Raw genomic sequence first — 10,904 nt, 5'->3', positions numbered from 1 at the left:
AAGAAAAACTCATTACTGACTAAAAGAGAGATGCATCTGAAAACCACTTGCATGTTTTTTCCAGCTGTTAATCATTTATGTAGATGAATAATTGGCACACATCAGCACCATGTACTATAGTTTATCGCTGTTCAATATTATTTGAGGCCTTTATGAAGGCAATCTTGGCATCTGTCTGTAGCAGACTGGAGTCTTAGTAGACTATTTAAATCTAAGCTCATGATGTTAATATGATGCTGATACCATTTTTACCGGATAAATCATGCAGCTTGCTAAATCTAACCATTGCTGTATAATACAGGCATTAACCAGCACTGGTAAAATGGCATTTACCTGCACTAGCTAAGATCAATGGAACTTGTTTGCAATTTATCCCATTAGAGTTTTTCCAGAAGTTTGCATGGGAAAATGTGTTTTCTTTTGCTTCAATAGTTTTTATTCAATATGCTGAAGAAGGAACTTGACAGTGCTCAACATTGTAATCATCCTACCCAAACTTCTGGCTGCAGGAGGGGAAAAAGGAACATTGAGCAACCGTAGAACCTGTCCATTTGGCTTTTTTGCTGTCACTTTGACTCGGTGTTCTTGCCTGAGAAATCTTGCAGTCTGCAATTTGCAATAGTAGCAAAAATTTCCATAAGGTAAATGAACACTTCAGAGCCACATTCACTCTTCAAATGGATGTTGTTCCCATCTTAAATTCTGTTTTCCACTTAGCCGGACTTCCAAGCACCACTTGAAAAACGGACAACCCACTCACTAAATTTGGACATAGAACAGTACAGCACTGGACAGGCCATTTGGCCGATGATATTGGGCTGATCTTGATACCAATTTATACTAAATGTCCTCCTTGCAGGCTGCCCCCAGAATGCTCTACGCAAAAGATGTATTTCTCCGTGTGTTTCCATGTACATATGACTAATAAAGAAATCTTATCCTGTGTATCATCCATATCCCTCCATTCCCTTCATATTCATGTGTCTATCTTAAAGCCCCTCTAGCACCAACAAACTGCCTGATTCCACTACTACCCCTGGTAACCCATTTCAGGCACCTACCACTCTCTATGTAAAAAAACTTGCCCATCTCGTTGCTTTTAAACTTCCCCCCCCTCTAACCTTAAAAGCATGTCATCTGGTGTTTGACATTATCAAAATAGCTCAAGCCACCCAGTGATGACATCTACCAGGCATCATGATCCACTCTTCCTTTTCCACACAAAACTGCTTAGACTGAAAATACACACCAACGGCTTCTCCATTTCTCCCTTCATTTTTTTCTTATCATCACTGCTCATGTAGATAGTGGACCGAACATCATATGACAGACAGTGGCAGAACCTTTGCTGAACATTAGGTATTCATTTGTGAGAAATTAAAAATTAATGAAATTGGAATTTTCAACAGTAGACACATATTCAGTGCAGGAATGTTAATTGGTTATACATTGCACAGCACGCCCTTGTATAAACAAATGCAGGTTCAAAGGCCATTAACATCATAGGTATTTAATTAGGAGTCTTTATTTATGTTGCCTGAATAAGGGAGGTGGTTCTTCTGTCATGGCCAGGAGTTGGGTCACCCACAGCCAGATGCACTGTCTTCTCAGTCTGAACAGTAAGGTGGGAAAATAGTGTACATATATGTTCTAAGTAGGTTATAAACAAATTTAAAATAATTTTGTGGGAACATCACAATCAATTGCTGCACACACAAAAGTACACAACAGAAAATAATCAGAAGGATTTTCACCCTTGTTAGCCGTTACCCTGTTAGGCCAATTTCAGCTGAAATCACCTAACTTTGTCCAGGCAACGGATTGAACATGGGACATTCCAAAGTGAACAGCTCAATATCAAACTATGTACTGCTGTAGCTTTAAAGGGAGAAGGATCTTTAATCATCTGTCACATCTGCTGATCTGCTATGTCAATACTTAGAAAATAATGGATGCCAAAGGTGGAATCATTAGGATAGGTGGCCAAAAACTTGATCAATGATGTATGTGTAATCATGATCTTGAAAGAGGTCAAAAGATAGACAGAGAAAATTCCATTATTGGGGCTTAGGCACTGAAAGCATAGCTTCCAACAGAGGATTAAAGTGAGTGGTTATATAAGAAGTATGCTGAAAAGAAACAATTTTTGAGGTTGTGGTGGCAAGCGAAGAGTGCAGAGAAGAATTTTAAACTTAAACTAGTGATGTACTGTCAAGAACAAGATCTCATGTAAAGAGGGTGAGAGGCCAGAAGGAAGGGTACAAATGGATTCTGGATTTCTCTGTGTAACTACAATGAGGGGAGAGCCAGTATATGTTCCAATTATGAAGTGAAGCAGCATATGGTATGCTGTGTTGCTGACTTAACATTCCATCAAATGAGCTTGGGGTCATACATGTACAAGATTGTCAAGGCCAGGTGACATTTCAGAAAAGCAGAGTCTAGCACAAAAAGGCAGGGGAATAATCTGAATGTTCGTGTCCAAATACTGGCATTCAGCAGGTCACAGGTTGCATTTTCAGATTCCTGTGAGTTTATCTTTTTCAAGAATAACATTCAGAAAAACAACAAGCAGCATCAAATACAATTTAAACAAACTTAATTTGAACAATGGATGAATAAAATTTGCCACATTTTGGCGAATGTAAATTTATTTAAATTTTCATCAGGCGTTTGACATCTTCAGTGAGTGATTCAGATCTTATTAAAGCAAATGCAATCCACTTTGTTGCTGGTAATTAACATAAAAGTCTACAAGTTTCTGAGGGATCCTTGGGGTGACTATTTTAAATGACTGCTCAAAATGCTTTTCTGTAATTATCTTGGCCTGAAGATCTTCTTGAAGAGCCAAAAGAGCAGCTTCTCTGCAAAGGGCAATGATCTGAAAAAAAAATGGAGCAAAAATAAAGCTATGATTTAAAGGAAGATAATTCAATACTAGAACACAGGAAAACTAGATCAAAGACGCTGAAAATATTTAGTTTTGCTCATTTTGTTGTGATTTGAATATGAAGCTTTTCTACTTTTACCCTCTGCAAAACCATGGCTCAAGCCATAATGTTACCAGCTACTCTCTGGTACAATGACTCCAATGTCCATTTTCCATTTGTGATCTTGGACAATTAAAGCATGGTTACTTCATCAGTAGGGACATCACATAACCATGAACCAATCCTTATCCAATATTTACATGAGTATTTGAAACAGTGACCCTCATATTACAATTAGAAATAGGAACAATAGCAAATCTTTCCTCTTTTTAGTTCACTAATACTGGTATTGGTATTGATAGTAATAACAAAGTGTAATGCTCATCTGCATAGCACCAGCTGACTTAGCCCAGACCAATGCTAAAACCTGGGACCATCTTCAACCTGGGACCATCTTCATCTGCACAGTCCAAAGCACTCACATATTGCTTTTAACCATTGGGCTATGCGTGGATCTCTCCCCTCTATTCCAGCATTACTAAAAAGTACTGTACAACAATGACTAAATCAGTATACTGTTAAAAAAAGATAAGGAAGAAAAACAGTCCCCAGAGTGCTATTGAGTAAGTTACCTATCTTCCTTCCCAATGCAAGGACAATGTTTCATGGGTATCTTTCAAGCTGCAATCACTCACAGAAGCAAAATGCTCAATTCCATTCACAGTTCCTTAGATAATAAACTCAAGCCTACACACAGCAAGAACTTGGCAACATCCAAGCATGGGCAGATAAGTGGCTTCACACAGCACAAGTGTGAACCAATGATATCTTCAGATCTAAAATCTAACTATTTCTCCATATATTCAAAGGCATTACCACCGCTGTTCTCCCTGCCCCCAATTTCAACCCACCAATACCATGGGATCTTCAATGATTTTAAATTTTACTGGTCCAGCCATATAAATATTGTGACATCAAGAAATGATCAGAGACTGGATGTTTTGTGGCAACTGATATATCTTTTGACTCCTCAAAGCCTTTCTACTACCTATGAGATGCACGTTTAGATGCAAGACGGAATATTCTTCGCAAGCCTGGATGCAGCTCCAACAACCCAGGCAGCTCAACACCATCCAGGACAAAGTTTGCTTAACTATCACCACATCCATCACCCTAAATGTTCATTCCCACAATTATAAGCATAATCATGCTCAACAAATGCACACTTTCAAAAGAGCAGTAGTCAACAATGGGAACCATGGTCTATTGTTCAATTTAGTTGAGAGGTGTTGAGGCTAATTCTACACCATATATCACCTTCTGGCTGAGATCAGCTCATTTAACTTAGTAAAGTGAACCTTGAAGCTTTGGCTCAGCTGAGCCATAGATTTTAATTTGTCACAATCCCACAGACCGCAGCCGAAGTCCAATGTAGTGCCATGAAATTGGTCTGAAACTGTGTTTGACCACCATACAGTGATTTTTCAACATAATCTCTCTCTTTGGTCAAGTCTTGTGCTTATGTGATGATGCTGGTAAATTTTCAAGTTCTTTTTTCAATAGAGCCCAACCCTCCCTGGCTCCCTGAGTTTGTACAGAAATGATAGTGAAAGCAAAAAAATTCCATTGGTGACCTACTGATATAGTGTGACTTTGTTTGCTATTATATGGAAAATGAAAGAATCGAAAACAAGAAGATACCTGTACCTTTAAAGGTTGCAGCTTAAGGTTCAGTTTGAAAAAAACTGATGACACTGGGCTAAAGCATTCTGACAGTAGCTGGTTGCCTGTACTCATCACTAACATTGGGGAAACGATCACACCTACCTGTTGCAGATCCCCTAATGTCTATGTGCTGGCAAGGCCTGGATCCAAAATGGTGAGGTCCTGCACAGTGACAGGGTTGAACACAACATAACGCCATGAGATGTGGGTGAGGGGTTGGGAGGGATTGGAATTGGACACAAGAAACCTTGCCCACAAGATGGCTGCATTGACAATTGGGCCAAGCCATGAACTTCAGGTGTCAAACCTGCCAAGACTTTAAATAACATTCTGAAACTATAAAGAAAACTTCTAATTTCTAAAAGTTATTATACATACAGAAAAAATAAAAAATAAAATTGAGTTACTAAAAAACACTACTGACCAATTAAACACATGAAAGCAAATGTTTAAATAAGAAGGCCAGCTTGCTTCAAGCCAGGCTTAACATGGCACAGATTTAGTGGGCAGATTCCATTGATTAAGTGTTTGAGAATTCAGCAAATTCGAGAATCCAGTGCTGGAATGCTGGTGGAGTTTGGAAAACATATTTGGTGTCTCTGAGTTTGTATGGGAGTCCTGAATTTGCTGACAGTCAATGGGGCTAAATGTTTGCTGCAGAATTGATGACACTTTGCAGCAAGTTCCAGCACAAAAGTAAATACTAGGTAATTTGTTGGTTTCAGATAACCAGACTTTCCTGTTTGTGTCAGAACTGGCTTGTTCTGATGTAATATCATTTATCTGTCACATTAACTCAGTCTTTCTCTCTCCACAGATGCTACCTTTTCTGCAGAGGACTTTATTTCAGATTTCCAGCAACTCCTGTATCCTGCACCTCACAGTTCCAGCAGTTTTTTCTTCTCTTGCTGCTGCCCTAATTTATTTGCCTCTATTTACACTCCTTAAGACAGATCAGCTCCATCACTTAGATGACAGCAATTGTGTCACCTGGACAACCTTCATCTCCGTCCATCACAGACACCCCCTTTGTTATCTCCACATTCTGCAACTTAAAACATACTTATTTTCTCATTTTTGCTGTTCTGATGACATGTCATTGAACTGAAACATTAACTGTTTCTCTCTGCACAGATGCTGCCTGAGTATCCCCAGCATTTTCTGAATTAGTAGGTCAGGCAGCATCTGTGGAAAGACAAAAAGGGCTGTAGGATATGCCCAGCGGGTCAGGCTGTGGTCATAGAGAGAAAAACTGGCCAATATCACAGACTTACAGCAGAAATGGCCACTTCTGATGCTGACAGAGAAAGTGAGTTATCTGAATTGTAGAATTTGCTATTGAGTTCAAAAGGCTACAATAGAACATAGAACAGTAGAGCAGTCATTCAGCCCATGATGTTGTGCTGATTTTGATGCCAATTTATACTAAGTATCATCCTCCTGTGTATCATCCATATCCCTCCATTCCCTTCATATTCATGTGTTTATCTAAAAGCTTCTTAAACTCCACCAAACTGCCTGCTTCCACTACTACCCCTGGTAACCCATTATAGGCACCTTCCACTCTCTGTGTAAAAAACCTGCCCCCAATGTCTCCTTTAAACTTTCCCCCCTAACCTTAAAAGCATGCCCTCAGGTGTTTGACATTTCTAACCTGGGGAAAAGATTCTGACTGTCTACCCTATCTATGCGTCTCATAATTTTAAAAACCTCTTTCAGGTCTCCTTCAGTTTCCAATGCTCCAGGGAGAACAACCCAAGTTTGTCCAACCTTTCCTTGTAGCTCATACCCTCTAGTCCAGGCAGCATCCTGGTAAACCTCTTCTGCACCCTTTCTACAATCTCCATATCATTCCTATAATGGGGTGACCAGGACTGCACACAATACTCCAAGTGCAGTCTGACCTAAGTTTTATATATTGTAGCTGCAACATGACTTCCTTACATTTATACTCAGTACCCCTACCAACGAAGGCAAGCATTCCATACGCCTTCTCTACCACCTAATCCACTTGTGTAGCCACTTTCCATGAACTACGGACCTGGACCCCAAGATCCCTCTGTACCTCAATGCTATTAAGGGGCCTACCATTAACCATACACTTTTTCCTTTCATTTGACCTCCCAAAGAGCAACACCTCACACTTGCCCAGATTAAACTCCATCTGCCACTTCTCTGCCCATATCTGTAACTGATCTATATCCTGTTGTATTCTTTGATAGTCCTTTACACTGTCCACAACTCCACCAATCTTGGTGTCATCTGCAAATTTGCTAATCCACCCACCTACATTTTCATCCAAGTCATTGATATATATCACAAACAACAGAGGTCCCAGCACTGACCCTTGTGGAACACCACTGGTCACGGACCTCCAGCCAGAATAACAGCCTACTCTCTGCCTTCTATGGACAAGCCAGTTCTGAATCCAAACTTGCAATTCACCCTGGATCCCAGGCATCTTTATCTTCTGAATCAACCTACCATGAGGGACCTTGTTAAACGCCTTACTAAGGTCCATGCAGACAATGTCCACTGCCTTACCCTCATCAAGCACCTTTGTCACCTCCTCAAAAAACGCAATCAAGTTTGTAAGGCATGACCTGCCCCTGACTGTCCCTAAGCAGGCCATGCCTTTCCAAATGTGCATCGCTCTATCCCTCAGTATCCTCTCCAATAGCTTCCCTATTACTGACGTGAGACTCACTGGCCTATAATTATCTGGATTATCCCTATTTCCTTTCTTGAACAAAGGCACAATATTTGCTACTTTCCAGTCTTCCAGGACTTTGCCTGTTGCTGGTGAGGAGCTTGACTAATCCTGGTGTCATCTGCAAACAATGTGCCTGGACGAAGGATGAGGTTTATTCCTTAAGCTTGCATTGGGCCTTGTTACAACAGTACACAAGGACACAGACAGAGAGGTCAGAATGGGAATGGGATGGAAAAAGAAAGTGAAAAGCAACACGAAACTCGGGATGGGGCCTCTGCAGGATGAATGGAGGCACTCTGCGAGGTGGTCAATAAATCTGCATTTGGTTTCTCCAAAATAGAGAGCACAAATGGAGTACACAAGATTGGAAGAAATGCTAGTGAATTGCTGATTCACCTGAAAAGATTGTTTGGGTCTCTGGATGGTGGGAAGAAAGAGATGGAAGATCAAGTATTGCATCTCTTGCATTGCATGGGTAAATGCTGTGAGCAGGGGCTGGTTGGTGGGGACAGAAGAGCGGAACAGGGAATTGTAAGTGGAACGGTCCCTTTGAAAGGGGATGGGAATGAAGATGTGACTGCCGCTGGTATCTTGTTGATACCTGAAGAAGTTGGGAAAGGATGGTCTGTTGAATGTGAGAGCTGATGGATTGGAAGGTGAGGACCAAGAAAAAATCTATTCTTGCTTTATCCAGGAGGAGAGGAGAGGTGGGGTGAGAGTAGAAGAGTAAGAAGTAGATAAGGTTGGTCAAGGATTCAGTCAACCTTGCATTTTCCATTTTTATTTCAGATTTCCAGCATCTGTTGCAGTTTGCTTTTTACTTTGTTGGTCCATCTCAGTTATCAATAAACACCATGCTTCAATTGTACTGGGAGAGCTTGGTCCAAGATCCTTAATAGGGATTCCATGGCACAGGCCTTCACCATAGGCTGTGATCACAAGGAGGTATTAAACAGTGAGAAAGACAGAGTCTGATTTTTATATAGAAACTGTTAGAGCATTGTTATCGTTAACAGAATATTGTAATGCAATAGCACTGTCGCAAGCTCTTTTGATTAAGACAGGGAGACAATCCATGATGGACTGTAAGATTATTAGTTTACATTAGTATTTAAAGGTTGATTGTACTTACTTAACTAAATAACTTCAATTGCAAGGATTGCTCTGTATGTTCATTTGCTAGTAAATAAACCAGTTTAATGATCTGCATCTGTCGTCCCCTTACCCACCTATTTACATTCTGCTTTTGAATTGATTGCAGAAGGGGCCTATGTGAATGATATGGTTCAGATCACAAGCAAGCACTGTCGTTACACCTTGGATAATGCAACAATTGAGATACTGGCATCAGAGAACATCCTTGGAACTGAGGTTCTCAGACTACTTGCCAGATTGACTCTTGTTACTGTAACTGAGAAAATATTTGAGGCAAAACTTTAATTGGCAATACCTTAAAGGAAATTTAATCAGAATTCAAGAGTTTGCATGATTCAGAAAAGTGTCACATTCTGTTGTCAAATTAATGTTTTATCATTAATATACACAGTGGGTACAATCCTAGTTTTACAAACTCAAAGTTAGTGAGACATGAATTTGTAATTCTATTTTTAAAAATTGAGCTGAAGTTCTGTGCCATTTTGACTTTTTAATAATTTAACTTATTTTGTTTCAAGTATAGGATACCCTTAGACATAATCAGATTTGGTTACAACACAATATAGAAAAAATATCACATGTAGTTTGGAAGTGTAAAATAGATGACAGTGAACTAGTGGACAATTATTTTCCTTCTTTCTCTCATCTCTCAATTTATATTTCCTTACTATCACACAAAGTCAAGATCTATCCAAATATATTCCTTGTTTGATACTTCCACTCCCACTTTTCTCAGTATAATCATCACTAGTACAAAAACTTGGTATAAAATACTTCAAAATACTCTCTGTAAATATAACTCAAAATCAGAAGGACAAAATAATTCCCCTGCTGAATGTTCTTCTATATTATTAGATATTTTCAAGCTCTTACCATACTTTATGAAGTATACTGACAAGATTTGCTGAATATTCCAACTATTAACAAAAAATCTATCAATCTGCTACTCTAGCATTTTTGCCACAATAACAGAATCCTCGTGCCGTTAATATTTAAAGCATTTTCTTTCACAATGGTGGTGTTTTTCTGACAGCATAATGATGTCAGGATCAGTAGCTTCCTGCACTTGATAGCTCCATTACACTATGTATATGAAAGATTTTGTTTAAACTAGTTCCTGCTATTACATTCAATTCAATAAGGAGAAAGAATTTGGTTAAAGCTGATGAAAACATTCTTGTTCTATGATGCTTTCTGAGAACCATTTTTTCCCCAAAGAGACCAAGCTGGACTTGTGCCAGGCCAAATGGGTCTGTGCCTGGGACCTGGTCTCTTTTTGGTTTGTGGTTCTGAGAGCTCTGACACACATATTACTACTCCTGCTATAAAAAGACACGGAAACCACAATTGCTCTCTGATTACCACGGTATTACTTAGGGTTTGGCCATAGGGCTGCATGTAGTCAGAAATTTACTGCCTGGTTTTTTGAAGAAAGAGTGATCATTTGGTTAGAAGATGTGAAAACAAAATGTATAGATCTTTTCACAACCATAGGATGTCACAAAGTAGTTGAAAATCAATTAGGTATTTTTAACATTTGGTCACCATACAAAGGCAAGGAATGCATAAGTCCACATAGGGACAGAAGGGTACCACAAACACTAACGAGATCAACTGTTGCAGTTTGTTATTGAGGGATGAATGCTGGCCAGGAAACAGGGCAGATTTACCCAGTTCTTCCTTGGATGATGTCTTGGGATCACTTACATACATTTGGGAAGATAGGCAGGGCCTTGGTTTAACATATAATCTTAAGGAAATTGGGCTTGAAGTTCTATTGTGTTGCACAAGGTTTTGATGCACTACACCATTGAACTAGATCATGAAATGTGGTTGAGAAATCCATGCATATGTAATGTGCTTCTGCTAATTCAATCACCACCCCCCCCCCCCCCCCCCCCCCCATGCCTATGACGTGCACATGCAAGAAGAACACACGGCATTTTTGAGTCTTGTCAACTGGTGAGCAACATATGATTGCTGTAACTCTTTTGAGTTTCTGCTCCTCCTCCATTGCATTCACCCGAGCCATCTTCTGTTTATCTGGAGATCCAGAATGGATCATGTCCTTTGGGTCACGGTGTGCAGATCTTCACAGAAAGTGGGGAAAAATGTACCCAACATCGCCCTCATCCATTTTTATGGCTGCATTAGGCTCCATGGAGAGATGGGGTACAAACACCATGTGTCACTACGTGCTGTCCCTGGTGTTTCAAAGGATGGGACAGGCCTTGTTGCTGTACAATGTTTCTTTCAGCTGAACACTGCCACACTACCTGTCCTTTGTAGGATAAACACCTTTGACCACAAGACCATCATACAGTGATCAGCACGGAACATCCTGCAGGCCCTGTGGCAGGAGGAGATGTTGGACCCCGTGG

At 40.0% G+C, this 10,904-nt stretch overlaps 1 protein-coding gene across 2 annotated transcripts in view; it reads right to left on the bottom strand.

Annotated features, from left to right (window-relative positions):
- Window positions 1–1,505: 1,505 nt before the first annotated feature.
- Window positions 1,506–10,904, bottom strand: part of spata5 (spermatogenesis associated 5) — a 289,862-nt gene continuing 280,463 nt past the window's right edge. Inside the window, exon 16 of one of the 2 annotated variants that reach the window (XM_052044104.1) lies at window positions 1,506–2,881. In XM_052044104.1, the coding sequence (XP_051900064.1) occupies window positions 2,705–2,881 (177 nt within the window). In that variant the 3' untranslated portion in view covers window positions 1,506–2,704. The remainder of the gene's footprint in view (window positions 2,882–10,904) is intronic. The other variant, XM_052044117.1, reaches the window with a different exon arrangement.

Source organism: Pristis pectinata, chromosome 2 (assembly GCF_009764475.1).
Source record: "Pristis pectinata isolate sPriPec2 chromosome 2, sPriPec2.1.pri, whole genome shotgun sequence".
Taxonomy (NCBI): Eukaryota; Metazoa; Chordata; class Chondrichthyes; order Rhinopristiformes; family Pristidae; genus Pristis; species Pristis pectinata.
The sequence above is the reverse complement of the archived record's forward strand: the minus strand, read 5'-3'. Positions and strand labels throughout refer to the sequence as shown.